Raw genomic sequence first — 20,115 nt, forward strand, 5'->3', positions numbered from 1 at the left:
ACCTTGGCATGCTGGCCCTAGCAGCTTGCTAGCCCAGGAGCACAGCAATACAGCAGGCAGCAGCTCCAAGTCCTAGGGCACATTAAATGTGCTCTGGAAAACCAGCCTGGCACTGGGGAAGTATGGTTCACTTCAAATATATCTTCATTTAAAAGGCAGAAATCCTCTACTTCACTCAGCCACTGCCACTCCTCTCAAAATAATGTTCAGTTTTATGAAGCATTGAAAACAATCTGCAGTGTGGGCAGTGGCTGCCTCAGAAGTATCAATCAGCAGGGTCCACATACAGCTGACATTTGTCCCTTAATAATATAATTGCAGCTAAAACAAGAAAGGAACCTGGAGCTCTGGGCTTTTTTACTGATTAAAGAAAGGAACAGCAGTTCTTAATATAACTTTAAAGTGGCCAGAAGCTGAGAGCAGGCACAGCAAGACAAACCCCAGTGTGTGGAGCAGTCCCAGAAGTTCCAAAAACACAGCCAGCAGAAGACAAGAGCCAGCAGCAGACACAGGGCTAACTTCTAATGGGGCTCTGCAGAAAATCCAGCAGTGAGGTCCAGCACAGAAACATGGACTGCATGATGCTCCTCATCACCCATCAGGTGGGAACCCACTCCTAATTCAGACTTGTCTGCAGGGTTACAATGAGCCCAGCCCCACTCCAGCCCCGAGTCTGCAGGAGGAGCTGTTGGGGAGCCCAGTGCTGCCCAGCCCAGCAGCAGGAACCAGCTTAATTACAGCAGGTTCAGCAGCACAGAAAACTCCTGAGTCACAGCGAGCTGTTAATTACCAGCCTTTAACAGGATTTGAGGGCTCAGGCCAGCGACACCGCCTTCCTTTCTCGTGCAGAGCTGCTGTGCAGAGCTCTCAGTTTGACTTAAGTTTATGTGACTGACCCAAATATTCATACCCTCGGGGCTGGGGTATTGTTTAAAATCATGATTTCTGCACAAAAATCTAAGAGAAACCCAGCAATTGCTGCACCCTGTGCCCTGCATCTCTGGCTACCTCTTTCTCCTGCAGAAATCTCCAGGGTCCAACCCCCTGCTCACCTTTCAAGAGTAGCACTTTGCTCTTCCTCTTGTCCCTGGAAAGGGGACGGGGCCATCCTAGCGCCCATCTGAGCTCCAGGGACACTGCCAAGCTGTCACTGCAGGACACTCGACTCAGGGAAAACAGCCTCAAAAGGGTGACTGACAACAGCTGCTCCCTGCTCCATCAGGAGCTGCACAACATGTCCCTGCTGCCCCTTGAGCCTGGCAGGAACAACAGGACACCAACAGGACCTGGATTCCTATGGAAAAATGATGCCTGAAAACTTTAAGCCCCTGTCCCAGCTTGTCACCCACCCTCCCTGTCACCCTCTGAAGGCAGGCAGCTCTTTGGGAAGCATTTCTGGTCATGCCATGAAGGACACAGGGCTCTCTGAGAAGGAGAGCTGCTGGATGCCCAGCACAGACACCTGTGCTCCAGAGGGCAGGTTCTTCTTCAGGCACACATATCCTGCTTTTCTGCCCTGTAAGGAGGGGGGAATGGCCCCAGACGCCAGACCGGGGCTGGAATTTCCACCCCAGGACAGTGCTGAGCTGGAGGCTCTCTTAACCCCGCTAATCCTCTTTGCTTAGGAGCTAATTACATTCCCAGCGAGAGCAGGGACCCTTGGGAAGGGGGCAGGGAGGCAGGGCACAGTCGGGAGTTGAACTCAGGCTCCTCCCGGCAGCCAGGGCAGGTGAGGCAGGAGCCGGACGCTCCTCCCTGCTCTCCTTTTAGCTCTTCTCTGAAACGTATGTGCCGACACCAAAATAATTTTGGCACAAACCCTTTCCTCGGCTCTCCTTCTCTAACCCATCCCCCGGCTGCCGGCAGCGACACCCTGTTCTGCACAAAGGCTGATCCCACGGAGCTTTTTCCATCCCCCTGGAGTCTGTTTTCCAGGAGCTGCCGCGGCTGCCTCTGCAAGTAGGGCGGGTCAGCCCCTTGCTCAGCATCAGCATCTCCGACCTGAGCAGGGCAGCAGCCCGCCCTGGGGAGCTCTTCTGCTCAGGGACCAATTTTATACAGCAGGAGCTTTTGGATCGTGATGAAAAAAGAGGTCTGGGGCTTTCCAGACAGAATTTGATACAGTGATCACAAGCTCTTGCAAGAAATCCTGGTTTGCAGCTGGCTGCAGGTACCAGGGGAGCAGCAGAAGGGGAACATGTCCCATGAAGGGCTCAAGCAAACACTGCTCCTGCATCCTGTGATACCACATCCAGGATAATCACAGAATCCCAGATTTGAAGGGACCTTAAAGCTCATCTCATTACACCCCTCTACCATGAGCAGGGACACCTGGACCAGGTTATTCAAAGCCCCATCCAACCAGGCCTTGAGCACTTCCAGGGATGGGAGGTCCACAGCTTCCCTGGGAAAGCTGTTCCTGTGTCTCACCAACATGTGATAGGCACATACTATATTATATATGCATATAATGCATGTAATAAGGAGCACAAGAGCATCAACTGGTGAGATCAGACAGGGCAATACAGCAGCACCACCTATGACAACCTAAGTGCTATTAAAAAAAAGGTTATTTTTACAATGGAACCAAGGGGAAAAAAAAGCAGTTTTAGCATCTGGATGGGGTATGGTGAGAACCACAAATCAGTAAGAGGACCCTCCTGAGGGTCAGGTGCCCACTGGAGGTCACAGCCTGGCACCTGGGAATCAGCAGTGCTCTGCAGTGAAACTTGTCACTGCTCCTGTTTCAGGCTGGTTAATTAGGCAAAGGGGCATCCTGCCATGTTTATTTAGTAACACAACATGCATAGTTCATTTGTTCCTTAATACAAAACCCCTGGAGTCAATTGGGGTCAACTGGGGTTACTGGGAGAACATCATGCCAGCACAAGGCCAATCATGCTGCAAGCCAGCTCTTGCCAGATCACTTGTTCTCTCAGCACACTCTGCCATAAACAGGACAGATTTCCTATGTCCCCAGCAAAATGACCCAGCACTTGGTCTTCCTGCAACAGAAATCTCTTCCCTTCCTGCATGGCACCAGCCTGAGGCTGTAGGGAATTTGGGAGAGTCCCAAAGTGTCATCTCTGGCTTGAGAACAACTCCTAGTACTGCTCCCAGGATGCAGCTCCTGGAGGAGGTGTGAGGAGGTGGGAGGAAGCTCCAGGCACCTGTACTCCTGGTATTTCACATAAACAACTTATTTAGAGCTGGGTAACATGTATTATGGCAAGCATGAGGAAGTCAGGCACGCTTTTGGGATTCCTCTGCTGGTCACCTACAACTTCCAGAGCCATGGGCCACCACAGTCCACACACTTCTCCTGGGATGTACTGCCAAAATGCCACCCTTATCCCTAAACTCTTCACATGCCCTAGGCTTCCAGTTCTCACCAGCACCTTCTGATCATGCCCACCAAGACCCAAAGCCATAGGAAAGCCAGCCTTGCTGGCAGATCTTCTGGAAACTCTGGGCTCAGAGGCCCAACCCAGCTTCTCATGGGTGGGATACTCTTGGAGCATCCTTCACCTGCATAAGCATCAGTTTACAGCAATAAGGGAAGCACAAGTTACCCCTTTCTTTGGGTGGCTCAGCACCTATGCAGCTCAGCCAATGAGTTCACAGAAACCAGCACTTTTAGTATTTTCTCCTCTTTTGGTAGGTTTGAGTGCACTTGGCTGAACAGAGTGCTGGGGAGGAGGCAGCTCCTTGGATACCTCCCCAGGCAGCTGCACAGGGTGGGAAGGGACGGCAGGGACACAGAGCCTCCAACTCCATCTTTAGATCAGGAGTGGGATGGGAATGAAAATACCATGGCTATAATAACACATTTTTCCAGGGAAATCAGGAGTTTTAGGGGGTTGCAAATAGGGGCAACAGCCTTCCCCGCTTTCTGGAAGTGGCAATACAAATTTATTTGCAGGAAACACATGGTTTTAGCACTATTTTCCTACAAAACTCCATCCTTCTTCCAAAAACCAGGCCACTGTGGGCCATGCCCTCTCCCTCCCTGTGGCTGATGCTTTTTGGGCCCAGGGTGAAGCCTTGCCCAGGCTCCAGGGGTGTGTACAGATGATGCTGCCAATCTCAACCACAGTTCATGCTCCTCTGCACTTACCAGACTTGGGATCAAATCCCTCATTAGTTTTCACACAACTTCCAAGGGCAGCTTATAGCCAAGGTCCTAATTCATCAAGCAATTAATGGATCAAGCCTCACTACTTCAAAGAGCGAGTTCTGGTATTTGCATGAACCTCAGGGCTTGGGACAAGCCCATGTGAGCTGAAGGCAAAGAGAGATCAGACCACAGAGCAATTTTCCCAGAAGATCAAGCAAACCTAAAGCCCAACCACATTAACAGACCTTGCAATGCTTTCCTTTCCTCAGAAAGTTTTTGTTAAAAACATCTACAGCCCAAGTGTTGCACTTCTTCCTCAACTCTTACAAAAATAAATCCCATGAACCAACCCAACCATGCAGAGCTGCACAAAGGTTCAGTGTAAAGGGAAAGAAAACCCATGACAGGCTGGGTAGGATCTTGCTATGGGTCTTCACTCTGTGTGAAGGGTCACAGATGTTGCAGGGATGGGCTGCAGCAAGAAGCACTAAAAGGAGCATACATGCCAGGGTGGGTTTGCCCAAGGGTGTCCAAAGGCATTTGCTCAAGAGCTCTGGCAACCTGGGCAGAGTCCAGCCTTCAAAATCTGAAATTTGATCCCAGGTGTCAGCTAGTGACCCTGGAGACAAGGGCTGAGAGAGCTCACCTTTCCCTGGTACATGCAGAGATCACCCCCGTTACTGGCTACAACCCAACCCCAAATTAATTCTCTAATTAATTAATTAGCAGCCGGGTGCCAGGGAGCGTTAAAGCCTTTTCACCAATCCATGAGCTTCCTGAAGCCTGGGAACACACTGCTGCCCAGGGGGAAGCCAACACGGGTTCAGCCCTACCCAAAGAACAAACACCAGGACTCTTTCCTCACTCAAGCCCCCGGGGCAGGGTGGAGGCAGTGGGGGAGCAGCAGCAGGAGCAGAGCACTGGCATTGCAAACAGCATTGTGTACACTGAAATGGCCCTTTGGGGGGTTTACACCTCCACAGACACTCTGGGAAGGCGTCTCCTCCACTGCCAACGTGACCATGAGTGGAGCAGCGGCAGCAGCTTCAGGAAGAACAGAAAATTACTGGGTGTAATTGAAACTGCAGGGAGGAGCTAGGGACATAAAATGTAATTATCTGCCATGGAACACATCCAAGATTAGCAATCCTACTTATGGTCATTTCAAGTTCCCATTAACTTCTCCATGTGCTGATGTTATCAATTCTGTGTCTTAACTGTGATATGCAGCACTTCCAGGAGCAAGGCCTGGGCCTCCTCTGGTCAGGGTCTCAAATCACTTGTCCAGGAGGAGGTGAAGGAAGATGTCCCTCCCTAGGTGCCAAGGTGGAAGGGCTAGGAGGATGCTCCAGCTGAACCTGTTACACCACTCTACTCTCTAGGCACCAGTAGCTAGAACTGGCTAAGGTGCTTCTTTGGTGCTTGGGAAGATGGTCTGTGTGGGCATCACAATTCAGAGACACTCTCAACTCTAACAGGTAAGACTGGGTGGATTTCAGACCATCTCAGCCACTGTTCTCCTCTCCTTGCACTCCATCTCAGCAGGCTACAGAATTCACCATCCAATTCACATCCATACAACACTGGGCATCCCCACATCCACCTTATTCACAGCCCATTCCATTGTCCTGCACCCAGGCTCCTCTTGCTGAGGCCCTGACACTTTCTTCCCCTGTATCATCTTCCTTGCAGCCCCACCATTTGAGAATGCAGGAGCTGCAGAACATCCCTCATTAGCCTCCTCTCCAGTCTGCTCAAGGCCTCCATCCACAGCAACAGGAGGAAGATACAAGCTGGTGACTGGCACTTGCCTGACCTCACCCTTGGACACCCTTGGGTAGCAGTGAGCACTGCTAGGGTGCCCTTAACAACAGTCATGCCTTGTTCTGTTCCTTGCATGAAATCATTGTACACACATGAAACCCATGTCTTTGCCAAGAGGTGAAGGACAATGGACTCCAGCCCTGCAGCTTGCCCCAGGAGGAAATTAGCTTCAGCAGTTCCTTAAAGGCGTTTTTATGTCCCTTTGAAAGCAAGCACTCCATCTTCTCTCCATTTTAAGCAAGGAGAGAGGACACACCCTTCCTTGGATCAGAAGACACCCACCCCGCCACCCCCTTACCTCCACGAGGTGAGGCGTGGGGTTGAAGCCGCACATGTTGCAGACCTGCTGCCGGCAGGTGGTGCAGGTGTTGTAGTTGGGGGGCTCAGTGGAGCCCACGTTGATCTCAGCCTTGCAGAGGGGGCACGAGACCCTTGCTTTCGGCACTTCCTTTGGCTTGACACCCTGCTCGGCCTTGCCCGGCTTCGCCGCCGCGGCACCAGCCCGGCCCTGCGCCCCGGGGGCTTTGGGCCCAGCCTCTTTGCTGGCGTCGCTGAAGACAATTTTTGGAGGCACTTTGCCAGGAGACGGCTGGCTCGGAGCAGGGGCCTCTGGCTGGACAGACATGAGCGTGCTGGCCTGGGTCAGGAGGGATGCCCCGAAGCCAAAGAGCTTCCCTGTGAGCCCCTCCTGGGGCTGCTCTGGTGCTCCAGCCCCGGGGGCCGGGGCAGCAGGCTTTGCCCCCGCATCTCCCGGCGTCTTTCTCTGCTCAGAGGGGGAAGGCTTGGCTTGCTGATGCTGCGGGGAGGCCCTGGCCTGATGCTGCGGGGAGGACCTGGCGGCCTCCTGAGGTTTTGGCTGTCCTTGGCCGTGCGGTTCCCTCTGCGGCGTTGCGGGCTGAGGTTTGGGTTGCTCCTGTGGCTGGGGGCGGGGGGCTGGCGGGGTCTTATCTGCAGCCGGGGGCTGTGGGTGCTTGGCTGGGGACTGGGAGGGGGACGGTGAGGGGGAGTGCAGCTGCTGCTGGCTCTTGGAGCGAGGAGCGGTGGTCATGTCCATCCCCAGCGCCCGCTGCATCTGGCAGTTCAAGCACAGCCATTCCTTCACCTGTGAGACAAGGAGAGGACAGGGGCAGTGAGTGATGGGTAGGTGCAGCTGCCTGCAGGTAGCCCCAGCACACCCTTACCTCTCCCCAAACAGACCCCACATAGCCACAGGAATCAATCATCAGCCCCTGAAAGACATTTTGGTACCATGTTCTTCAGTAGCAGTACCTTGCAGTCAGGGCAAGCAGCACCCATCTGTCACAGGTACCCACGGCACAGCATGCCAGCGTGAACGCCAGCTTTAATTAGCCTTGGGTTGCTTCCAAGGCTTCTGCTGTGAAGTGACTGCTTGCCATGAGGCTCTGCCTCTCCTGGGGGAAGAGGGGCCTTTCCCAGGGCTCATAGCTCCACCAACTCCCCAAAGCCCATATTCTCCCTCCTGACCAGAGATACCAAAGAGAATAGCCAAGGCCAAATGAGGAAACACCACTGTGCCATGCTCAGCGCTTCCCTGGGGCTAGCAGAGATGGATTTTCTGGAATCAGTGCAATGATTATGATATTCCATCTCAAAATTTGGCTCTGGAATGCTACAAGGGAGTGCAAAGAGTGCTGCTCCTTGCACAATGCATCTGCACTTCCAGGAAGGGAAGTGCAGGCTGGGGAGCAAAGGGTTAATTTTCACTTTCACCAGGACGAACTTTTGCATGCAAATGAAAAATAGAACAGTTCCCTGGCTAAGTGGTGATAAACGAAAGACTTTCCCCATGAGAGATGTTCCCTGTGACACACTAATGTCTAAATTAAGTTAATTAAAGAGGCTGTAGAGCCTTTCCGTATGAGGAATCACCAGGATGCTCAGCAGCTCCACAAGCATTAATATACAGCACAGTCAGCAGGATGGCCAGGTCTGCTTGCAAAAGACTTCTCCAAGACAAGCAGCTAAGGTGGCAGAAAGGACCAGAACATTCCCAAAGAGCAGCACCCAGGACAAACAGACACGGAGCCTGGGAGGGGCAGCCCCCAACAGCTCCTGGCCCTTGCACTCTCTGCAGGCTGCACATCCCACAGGCCTGCATCCACTGCACGAGGTGTGGATTTTCCTGCTTTTCATTCTGGAAGCCATCTCTTCATTCCAGTGTTACAGATCACCTCTAAGGCTCAGCCTAATCCCCACTGCAGAGACATTAATCACCTTGCCCAGTCCTGCAGCTCCAGGTCTGTGTGGCCTTTTGGTCCTACAGCTGGAGGCATGGGTGATTCATAACCTGGCCACAGGGCTTTTCCCCCTACACTCCAATCACACAACAGGCACATTTTAACCTTTTTCTGCTCACAGGAGCTGCCTGCAGAGATGCAGTTGGGTGTTATTGTAGGTCTCATGATGGGACACAATGACAAGTCCTTGAGAGGTGAGGCAGATAAGCCCTAAATCCCTTGTTACAAGTCTCCTGCCCAGAAGGGTTCTCATAAATGCCAGCCTTCAAATAATAACTTTTAAAACTGAGGAAATTCAGATCAGCTAGGAGAGATGGGTTCAAATTCACAGGGGTGGATGAAACCTCCACCTGCCCACCACACCCCTTCCCCTCTCTGCCCAGCACATGCTGGGTGCCAAGGCTTGGCATTGCCTCCAGCAAAGCTCTCCCCATCACCTTACAAGCCTGGCTGCACATCAGCTCTGTGCCTTTCCCAGACATCCCTGTACTTGCTGAGCTCCCACGCCACTCTCTACACCAGCCTCCGCTCGAGTCCTTCCTTGGAGCCGAGGGAAAACAGCCTCAATTTTCCCCAGCAATTTTGTGCTACATTGTCGTTTCTCCAAGCTGTTCCAAAGGAGCCACATTATATTTAGTCCCTGAAAATAGTACTTTAGTTTTTATAATTTCTTAGGGTCTCGCTGTCTCTCTTCTGACATCCAAAATTTCTTGTGTTATTTTTGCTTTCACACCCCCTGGAATTTTTCCCCACAGTTCTATTTCAAGAGAGTGTCTACCAAAATCCCATCAGCTTTGCCCACCATCCCCATCAGCTCAAATTAAGGGAGAACCAATCCATTCTATTCAGGTTCTTGTTCCCAGGATGCAAGAAATTCAAATCTTCCCTCTCCACATAATCTCCTTACCCGCACTTTAAGACCCTTAGTGAGGTGGAAACTGAGGGAAGAGGAGTTCCCCTCCCTCCCTGTGCCACACAGAGCCCCCCACTCTGCCCTTGGCCAAGGCTCCTCCAGGAAAGCCCAGGCAGTGGGAGGCACTGTGCCTGGGCCACAGGAGCTGGGTATGGCTCATGGACAAGCCCACCAGGACCTCCCTCAGCTCAGGGCTGCAGAACAACGGGATCATTGTAAATGTCTCACTTTTCACAATGAACCTACCACCCAGACAGGAAAAAGCCAGGGGTGTTTAGATGGGATAGGAGCATCCAATTGCCCTTGGTGACTTGGTGAGGAACTGCTGTGGAACATCTGTCCTGGGGAGCAGGAGAAAGCTGCAGGAAATACAGTGGGGTGTGAGCTCCCAGAGCATGCATTTGAAATGTAAACTGAGTTGGGATTATCACAAATTGCCTGGCCGGCCTCCACTGATGCAACTGATGACACACCGTGTGGGTTACACAGATCAAAGACAACTTAAAGGATGCTGCAGGGAAGATAGCAGAGGAAGGGCTGAGTTGTCTTGCCAAAGATCCTTTCTCCAAGGAGGAGAAAGGAGAAGGGAAAAGCTTGGGTGATAAAGAAATAGTAGGAAAAAATCATTCTTTTCATACTCTTTCCCCCTATTTCTCTCTACTGTTTTCTAGGCACCTTCCCCTTGCATGATGAATCTGAAGCATTTAGAGGATGGTGATGCAAATAATTAAATAATCCCATTCCATCTATTTCTGTGTCCTGTTTGCCCAGTTCATCACCAAATCAAAAGTTTCAGGGGTTGGATTAGTAAAGATTTACACCCAGACTCTTCCTAGAAAGGATGGGAGTCCATCACTGGGTGGAGATGGAAGAGATGCTAATGAGACAGATATGATGGACATGCTGTAATCACTGTCCTGGAACATTTGGGAACAAGAAGGATTACACTCATTATGAGGATGAAGCATTTCCATCCTATTAGCAATCGAGAAGAACATCCAACAACATCTACCAGCACCAGAAGATATTTAAATTTGGCAGAACTGAATAATTTTGCATCCAAGAGCTCTAAGAGAACTAAGAAAACTGCTGTGTGCTGATGTTCATTTTTAAGAGGAAATTTTAGTAGGCTGAAGAGTCTTCTGCTTGAAGAAGGCAAAGGTATGGCCTGCAGGGGACAGGGAGACAGACATCTGTCCAAGGCAAAAAGTGCAGAGAACTGAAGGACACACAAATATGCCCATCAACATGGGTTTAGGAAAAATAGGTCACAGCAAAGCAAACCTGATTTTATTATCTGCACATCTGATATTAGTAATGCACAGAAGCAATATCCTTGATGTCCAAAAGGTGTTTTGACCTAGTATTGTATGACATGCTGACAAAAATAAAAAGCACTATATAGAATATGAATAGTGAATATGCTAAATGGATTTCAGACAGGTTACCTGGCTGAGCTGGGGGTAACAAGAATTCACCACTGCCAAGGTATCATCATCTCACTACAGGCAGCACCACTCACACACAGGGGGTTTGGTAAAACAACAGAATCAGAGTGGTTTTGGTTGGAAGGGACTTGAAAGATCATCTTGTTCCAGCTGCCCTTATATTAAGTATCGATGAAGATGAGCCTCTACTGCCTAGCAAACCTGTGCTCAATCCATGCAGGAAGCCTGGAGCTGGAAGCAGGAGTGAGGAGGTGGCTGAGCCTCCTCTCCCAGCACCAAGGGACTCCTTCCAGAGCCCTGCGCGGCTCCACACCGACATTTTAAGGAGATTAGTAAAACACTGCGGGAGATGCGGGCCGGATCTGTGAGAGTGATTCCAGGGATGCAGAAAATGTCTGAAATGAGAGAAGAATTGAAGAGGTTGATCTTTTTCCTTTATCAAAGAGAAGATTAAGAAGTGACTTGATTACGATATAGCAGCACATTCAGTGGAAACAATATCAGGTACTAAAAGGTTGTTAATTAGGCAGAAAAAAGCATAAAAAGAACTAATGACTGGAAGCTGAAGCCAAATATATTAAGCATCACTTTTAACAGCAGATGTTTCTAACCATTAAAGCAAATTATACACATGCTGTTGGGCTCAGCAGAAGACTCGGGGAGGTAAAGCTTGCAGGCCTTTCATCTATAGGGTATTTTGTGCCTGTTCTGGTCTCACAAGCTTTGATAGCTTGAACCATCCCATCTGTATGGACATTTGGAATGTTTGTGTCTGACACATGACCTGCCCTAGCCTCCATCCAGTTCCCAACACACCTACAACCACCAGCCTCACCTTTTCCACCACAGAGCCCTCCAACACCCCAGAATATTCCTCAAAGCCCCCTTCCAAATCTTATTATTCCCCAATGCATGGGTAGGTCAGCAAGTAGCAGCGCTTGCTGGGTCACAGCTGGCAGATGTGCCTCCCCCCTCAATGCTGTCCTGTGAGCACCAACCATTTGCAAATCCTGTTAGGAATGAAAACTTTCCAATCAGCGTTTTCTTTTAAAAAATTGCAGCAGGAATATCCACAGCATGTGCTGGCTCTGCCCAATGCAGATTTAAACATTGATAAGAATTATAAACTGAATATACATATACACACACACGTATAAAATCACAGGCATGGTGGGCTAGATTGTGACCCTCTGCAGAGCAGGTACATAAGGGAGACCAAGATCTATCCCTGTGCACTGTGTTTCCAAATCATCCAGAAAAACATCAAGAAAAGCACACGTTTCAAAGGGATCTGAAATGATACAGACACAGCTTGAGTCTGTAAGGCTTCTGCAGTTATTCTAACACCACTGTTTTAGGAGACTATGTGAAAATAGCCCATCCCCAGTATTTGTTACCAGGAGATGTGAGGGAGTGCTGGTTATGTGCAGGTTGTTTTGTTCCCCTGTGGTAAGACAATACAGCTCTAAAAGTATCTCGAATATAGAGTTCAGCCTTTGCAGTGGGCAGAAGCTTTAAAATGAGCACTGTAAGCAGAAAAAAATCGTAATTGAACATCCAAGATATTTTCACGCCAAAATTTAGGATTATAATTAAGAGCAATTCTGTCTTTGCTGAGGGTTGTTTATTTTGGACCATTTGGAGGTCACCCAGGATGTTATCCTACTACAGAAGAATAAAAAAACCAAAATGGAGAGACCATATTTAGATTACCATATTTATGACTTTGGAGATTTGAAATGGAATGGTTCCTCACCAGCTCTACCCATTTAGACCTCACTGCAGCCAAAGCCACTGACCTTGCTAGCTGTACACCCCCATGTCAGAGGAGGCCATTGGGCTCAGGCCCTCTGACCTGCTTTAAACAATCATTTTAGACTGGGAAGAACAGGTCCCAAGTCATCTTGAGTCCAGCATGATCAATTCCACCCAAAGGTGACCATTTCGGACAGGACAGAGAAAAAAAGCTTTGTTCAGCAGAAGATACAACCCACACTCATCCTTTGGCATGAGATGAGATGTACAACAAGCTGAAAAAATAGAAACCAAGTTCATGGGAATTCAGAACAGAAAAGGAATGTGGGTTTTCTCCGGGTTGCTGAAAACCTGTGTATTCAATAATTCTACAAAACTGAAATCCTGAAAAAAATCCCCTAAATATGTTTGGGAAGAGCATTACAGGGTGCCTCAGGCAGCAGGTCTTCAAATCCAAGAGCCCTGATGGGCCCCTTCCCCAGATGAAGCCACCCTCCAGCAGATGCACCCCAAGGTCACAGCTCCCTCTGCCTTCTGCAGGCACCAGTATGAGTGTAAAAATAACCCCAGCTGGAACTGGGTAACGAAGGTACTGTGCTAATCAGACTAACAGAGAGGCTCAACAGCAGGATCACTGACTGGATGGAGACGGGTTTCATTCATGGCAGCTACTGGCTTATCCTGGAGGAACACTGCAACAGCCTGGCCTCTCCCAAGAGCTGCCAGTGCCCTGTCTAGAGTGTCCTTAAGTGTCTTCAGCTCAGCAGCTCTGCCTGCACATGAAGAATGTTGTCTCACAAAATCAGCAGTCAGCGAAACGTCCCTTCCATCCGTGCCTGCCAGGTCCAGTCCCAAGGAGCTCTCTGGGGGGCACATCTCGTGTTTTACTTGTCACACTGAGCTCAGCCAAAGCCACAGACACACTGCAATTAAACAATATCCTGATCCAAGGGAAGAGGCAGAGCTAGAAGGCAGCCCTTGGCTAGAGAACAGAAGGAACAGCAAGTTGTGGGGAGCTGGGATACTGCTGGGAAAGCAGGAGGTGGGAATGGCTGCAGGAGAGCAGGGAAAGCTCAGCAAATCCTGGAGCAGCTGCTGATGCATGGAAAAAAACTAAAGGTACCATGTGAATCAGATTTCCTACACCATCCCAGACTGGAGTGCATGACAAATATATACCTTTATCTGAAGTTTTAAGTTTGTTTTATAGCAAAATTAAATTCTCTCTGGAAGTGTTTGAGGCACAGGTTGGATGGGGCCCTGAGCAATCTTGTCTAGTGGAAGGTGTCCCTGCCCATGGCAGGGTGTTGGAACGAGGTATCTTGAAGGTCCCTTCCAAGCCAAACCATTCCATGATCCTGTGCCATGGAGCTCATGTGTGAAGGGCAGGAAAAACAGCCCTGGTTGTTTGGATCAGTGCACAGCTCACATGCAAATGCGAAGAGGAGCCTGCAAAGCGTCCCGTGGAGGCTGTGATGTGGGGTATCAGCCAGAGTCTGACCTGAGGGGCACAGATAACCACCAGGAGATGGGGTCTCCTGAGGTGCCTTGGGAGGACCACGAGCAGCCCAGGGTGCAGGAGCTGTTGTGTGCCCAGGGCCAGGCTGCATGTCAAGACATCACCACAATTCATGCCTGCATCCAGGTGGAGAGGAGGCGGATGCAAACATGCAGGCAGCGTGGGCTGAAGCTTCCTGGTCCAAATCTAAAGCGCAGTTTGAGGAGAATCCAGGGCTCCAGAGAAAATGTGCAATTAGGACTGTTTCAGCACTTAATTGACAGGGGAATTGGTCACAGAGGCACTGAGTCACTTGTCAAAAAGGCCACCTTATGCTCATCTTTATCTTCAAACATCTCAATATAAATAAAATCTAGTCCTTGGCACTCCTGCCCAAGAAGGGGAAGCCACCGGAGCCGTCAGTAATCATCCTGCTAATGCTTGCCAGAAAATAATCAACTTGCTCGCTTGCTGGCGAGTGAGAGGAACCAACCCCCAAACTCATCTCCTTCCCTGCAAATAACAGATGGGAAAGTGCGTTTGTCCAGAGAATCGAGCTGCAAAATAAGACAGTGCCATTTCATCCTATGAGTCACTTCTCAAACAGTTTCCTTTCTCTGCTTAGCACTCCCTGAACCAACCCCAGGCTACTTGAGCACATCTCCTGTCTCCAAAGGGTGTCAGGAGGCGCTGACCCCCACGAGGCTCTGCAGTTTCAAAGACAACCTCCAGCACCTGCACCTCGCTGCTTGGTCCATCTTTCCCTGCACCATGCAAGCACGGACACAGGGATGAAGCACACGACCAAAGGAAATACCTGCACGCCCAACAGCTTTGCAACTAACCTCGATCCGCCGTCATAGGCAGGACGGTGCTCCCCGGCAGCATCCCCCATGGCTAGCTCCTCAGGAAGTGAGAGCATCCCCTCCTTCACTGCTTGCCCTTGCTGGCAGAGAGGAGCAGATGGGCAGAGGAAACCTTTCCAGCGCCAGAGCCAGCGCTGCTCCTCTGCTCCCCCCGGAGTGCGGGTCCCCCGCCAAACAAGGCGCTGCCTAGCTAAGCAAACCGGCAGTGCCGCCGCCCCAGGCAAAGGGACAAGTCCTTCCAGTTCATTAGGGAAGGTTTCTTGTGCGATTTGCTGCCTCACTAGCTGCTGTTTAGACAGCCTTTGTTCCTCGTCCGCAGGAGCGCATGAAAGATTTGGACGTCTGTACGTGCTGGGAGGATGCTGCTCCCTGGGCCGGGCAGGGCGCTCAGCCCGGGCTTCAACCTCCCGAGCGAGCTCTGCACGCCGAGGTGCTCTAAGTGCAGCCCCAGGTCCCTCTGGCTCCGTAATGCAGGATTTCCACGGGAGCCCCTCCGCCAAGGAAAGCCTAATGGCTTGCTTTGCCTTTTTCTGCTGCTGCTCCCGTGCCCTGCCGCCAGCCGAAGGACGGACGTCCTGAGTAACAGGAGCCTCCGGTCCTGCTCACTCATTGTCTCCTGCAGAACTAAAATAGCAGCCTGGGAGGGAGCACAGGAGCTCAAAACTTTCCATTCCCTGGTACCTCCTGCCCAAAGAAGAGGAATACATGAGGCCACGGGGCTCCTCGGGGTGTCATGTGCAGCAGCTATGCAATTCACAGCTATAACGCTATAAAGAGCACAGGCTCTCCCAGTAAATAGACTTGGAACAGATCAATTTAAAAGCAGCCCAGTTTCCTATTAGTAACACAGAATAAAATCATCCATTTACTGCATGGCTCACATTTATTCAGCTCTGAGTGGTCCCTTGCTCATGAGCTTCCAGCTCCTTTGGGAACCCTCCTGGACAGCTACAGCAATGGGAGATAATGGCTGTAGCTCAGGGACTAAACTAAACACTGTTGAATATTTAAAGGTCCTTTCACCCCCAAACTTTGCACTACCTTGGCGGCATCAACATCTGAGTACAACACAGCAGTGATGAGGGCAGAGAAGAGCGTGATCCTCTGACCCACATGTCTAGGATGGAAGGTTTTAAACACTAAAAACAATTCTGGTGCTGGCATAAACAGCCCAAAGTGTTTTCAGAGACAGGGTTGCAGACCTGATGTTATGGTCTCACACCTTCTCCAGACTGAAGAAGCCAAGTTAAGTCTAATTTATCCTGAGCTAGTGTGTATTTATGAGTGAAGCCACTGGAATGAAAAACTTGTGTGAATGAACACATCATAGTGGATCAGTGCATCAAAGCAGAGTGTATCTTCTGCCTTTCTTTTTTTCTTGTTGTTGTTATTCTGGATTAAATATGTAACAAATGCTCTTGCAGAATTTAGGGCCTGAAGATAGACAAGCCACTGCACAATCTTTTTACATACCTAAACAGACTTAATTGCTCAATTATTCCAGATAAACACGATAAGTTGCCTGTCATGAATAATTTATAATCCAGCTAGCCACACAATCTGTGAAACACAAATCTATGGCTGCAGCAAAAGAAATGCAAGCAGATGCCATGATCCCAAGACATCCTTCTGAGTACTAAATGCTGGTCAAAGGAGCAATAGGCTGCCCAGGGCAGGTTTGATCTTCCACAAAACCCTCTGGACAGGCCAGACGTTCACTGGGTTATCGTTGCTGAGAGGATGCAATTATTAACAAATGGAACAGGGACAAAGTATGGGTGTGCACCTTGGAGGAGACAGGCACAGCACACCCCCCTCCTGTTCATGGTCTGCGCACAGCTGGGTGTCCCATACAGCCCTTCCTGGGTTGTACTGGTTTCCCAGGAATTGCATCATATGGTGGGGATGAGCTGCAGAGCTGCAGTGAGGCACGGCAGGATGCAGTGCTGCAGGATGGAGGCCCACAGGGCCTGCCACAAGGGACAACACTCAGGGTGCCAGGGAGGAGATAAGGGAAGGAGCACTGCCAGGGGGAGGAAAGGTCCCATCCAGCCAGAACTTACCATGCTTGGATAGAAGAGTCCTGAGAAGGCTACCTGGAGGGAGTCCAGAAGGAGGGTTAATCCTAAACCCATGACAAAGCCACCCCAGGCAGCTCCTTCCCAGGGCAGAGGGGAAATGAACCAGGCAGAGGGGCAGGCAGCAGCTCCTGGCTCCAGTGACCCCAGACAAATGCAAGGGGCTTTCCCACTGGGCTCAGGGCCCTACCACAAACCTTGAGCCTCTTTATGACTCTCTGAGAAGCAGAGGAGAGGCACTGGGTAGATTTCCACCAGCCTGGACACCCCTTCCCAGAAACAGCTTGTCCAGTCACTAGCTACCTAATTTAAATAAATTAGAATAGGTTTTTTGTGTTGGAACTCCTATCCCTGTTCAAATATACCTGGACATCTAAATACACCTGGCATAATGACATAAGTCATTATCTACTAAATAAAATTTACATGAGAATCTGCAAACAATCAGTTTGCATAGATACCTGTAAATCCACATCACTTTTAATTGGGGTTTTATAGCTATTATTATTATTATTTTTTATAGCTATTATTTAGCCTTGAAGAAGGGGCTACTTCACTGACAGCAAGTCTACAAGAGCAATCACCCTGTCATCAAAAAAATAAAAGCTAGTTGCAAAGCAATATTAAAATTGGTCATTCAAATCATGATTTGATGAGAGTTGGAGTTGTTCAGCCTAGAAAGAGAAGACTCTAGGGGCCTCTAGAGCCCCTTCTAGTACCTGAAGAGGCTACAAGAGAGCCAGAGAGGGACCTTTTACAAGGACAGAAAAACAGGGAACAGCTTCACACTGACAAGAGGGTAGGAATGGAGAGGATATTGGGAAGAAATTAATTACTGTGAGGGTGCTGAGGCACTGAAACAGGATGACGGGGAAAGCTGTGAACTTCCCATCCCTGGACATGTTCAAAGCCAAGGTGGATGGAGCTTGGAATTGCCTGGTTTAGTGGAAGGTATCCCTGCCCACAGCAGGAACTGGAATGAGATGAGCTTTAGGGTCCCTGCCAACCCAAACCATTCTGGGATTCTAGTCTATGATGTTTTGCTTGCTGAGCTGAAGTCAGCATTGTCATGGAGATCTAAACCATTACACTAGAAAGGTGAATAAACTCTTAATGAAAAAGAATCCTGCTACTTGAAAGATTGTCTTTTCTGTCACAACCCAAGCCAAAATTTGAAGTGACCCCATTCAGGAGCTTTCTGCAGCCTTCCTGAATGGGGGCCCACAGGATTACCATAGAGTAACCTGCTTAGGACACCTCAGCACAACTGAAAACCCTGGGCAAGCTTACAACAAAAGCCAGTTTAGTTCAGCTCAAATAAAGGGTCAAGTACTCAACTGCAAGACTACAAGCTGCTACAAAAGAGAAAAGCACTACAATAGAAATCACTCAGGTAAAATACCAAAAATAATGCAGAAGCAAATGCTCTTCTAGGGCTTCTTAGCTTTCCTTTGAAAGACCTCCAACAAGCAGCACACAGGCAGTGCCAGCTGCAGTGCTCCATGTCCATCCAGACAGCAAGAAAACTAGAGGAGCAAACTGCACAGTTCAAGCTGATTTCACCCTGCTTTAATTTGCCCCAATGCCAATCAGAAACCCTTCTGAAGAGAAACACTAAAACTTCTTGTCATGCCCTGACTGTAAAGCCAGGTGTAATCACCACAGGACTGACTCTGATGACCCACAGGGCTCATTTTTTGCAGGTGAGACAGCAGCAGTGACCACAGCTCTCCTCATTTTGGGGGTTCAGCTGGAGAGATCTTGCCTCTGATGTTCAAGTATCATGCATCAAAACACCCAGCTGAACAGTGGGAGCCAGGCTGACTGCAAGCAATCAGCCCCAACCTGCCTCAAACCAGGCAGAGAAGGCACAGATTGGCCAGCAAGCGGCAAGCAGCAGGATCCACGCACCAGGAGGGAAAAACATTTGATATCCAAATAAACACCACCTTCCCAATAGCTTTTATCTGCCCACAGCCTTGTCTGTTGGCGTGGGCTGACTCCTGGCACACTGCAGAGAAAGAAAAGGAGGAGCAGGTCTGAAGCACGGGGTGCAGCAGGCATTGGGATGCGGCACAGCGCGCGGTCCATGGGGATGCTGCTCTTTGGTGCACAGTGACCCGCTCCCAAAGGGTGAGGGTCCTGCCATGCCAAGATCTTTGCTTCCCAGCAGGATGCAGGCTGGATGGCACTGGGCAAGTGCCTGCAGCTGGAAGACATGGGAAAAGGAATTGGATGGAGAAGAAGGGTGACTTGGGGTAAGAGCTTGAGCTGGCCAAAATCATTAGGAAGGGCACGGAAGCTTGCAGTTTTTACTGTAAGAGTGACATTGCCCAATTTTGGCTCTTGGTTGGAGATCCCTCAGTGCAGAAGAGCTCTTCAGAGTTCTCCACATGACATGTCATTCAAAACCATCAGATCATGAGACTTTTTTGGGCAGAACTGCAAAAACCTTACATTCAGGATCTGCATAAAGCATTGTTATTCCAACATCTTCCCCTGGTTTCAAAAGGGACTTAGCACCTGGAATTAGTTATATTTCAGAAGTTGGATTTTTTTTTTTTCTTCCTAATTCAATAAAGCAGTAACAATTGTCTGCTGAGAGCAAGTAGTGGGATCCCAGAAGCAGCTCAAAGACAGATGGCAGCAGCAGCATGCCTGTTTGGGGATAGTTCTCAAAGCACTCTCCAATTTGAAAGCCACAATCATATCAGCTGGAAAATTAATATGGCAGGTCACAACATAAGGTAGAGTGTGTAAAAATAAATTTCAGGGCATTAACTGGCCTGGCCCAGCATCTTCATACTGACTTGGTACTCCCAAGAAGAATCAGGATTCATGTCCCAGTCTGCCAAAGGTCCCTTGAGCAGGCTGCTGAGGAGAAGATGACAGCACCATGCATGGGGTACAAGGGCTCACTTTAACTGGGCTTCACCTTTTGGGATGGATCCCAGAACTGTTGGTCTTGCACTTATATAATGTGCTCCATCAAATACTGAGAGTATTTGCTTTTTACAAAGCTTGAAAGGTTTTGCAATACATAGAGCATGTGGGCAAAACAGAGGCAGGTGAACCCAAGGACAGGCCTCTCCTACAGTAAGTATGCTCCTTATTTCAGAGGAATCCAGAAATACAGGTAATTCAACTCTTTCTCAGGTCCCCAGAGTAATTTTAACACAGACCACTAGTTTTTAGCCAAACCTCTCCACTAGACCTGGTATTTTATCTAGTGGGCATCATACTGAAAATAGAGGTTCTCAAGGGGAAAGGGCAGCAAGCAGTGCCTTCCAGGAGATCAGAACAGTCTTGTGGGGAGGAAGGGCAACATGGTATGCCTGTGAGAACAGGAGAGTCTGAA

At 49.6% G+C, this 20,115-nt stretch overlaps 1 protein-coding gene across 1 annotated transcript in view; it reads right to left on the reverse strand.

Moving 5' to 3' along the window:
* BSN (bassoon presynaptic cytomatrix protein) overlaps window positions 1-20,115 on the reverse strand; it is an 87,356-nt gene that overhangs the window by 35,514 nt on the left and 31,727 nt on the right. Inside the window, exon 3 of the mRNA XM_058812931.1 lies at window positions 6,240-7,043. Within this exon, the coding sequence (XP_058668914.1) occupies window positions 6,240-7,043 (804 nt within the window). The remainder of the gene's footprint in view (window positions 1-6,239; window positions 7,044-20,115) is intronic.

Source organism: Ammospiza caudacuta, chromosome 12 (genome assembly GCF_027887145.1).
Source record: "Ammospiza caudacuta isolate bAmmCau1 chromosome 12, bAmmCau1.pri, whole genome shotgun sequence".
Lineage (NCBI taxonomy): Eukaryota > Metazoa > Chordata > Aves > Passeriformes > Passerellidae > Ammospiza > Ammospiza caudacuta.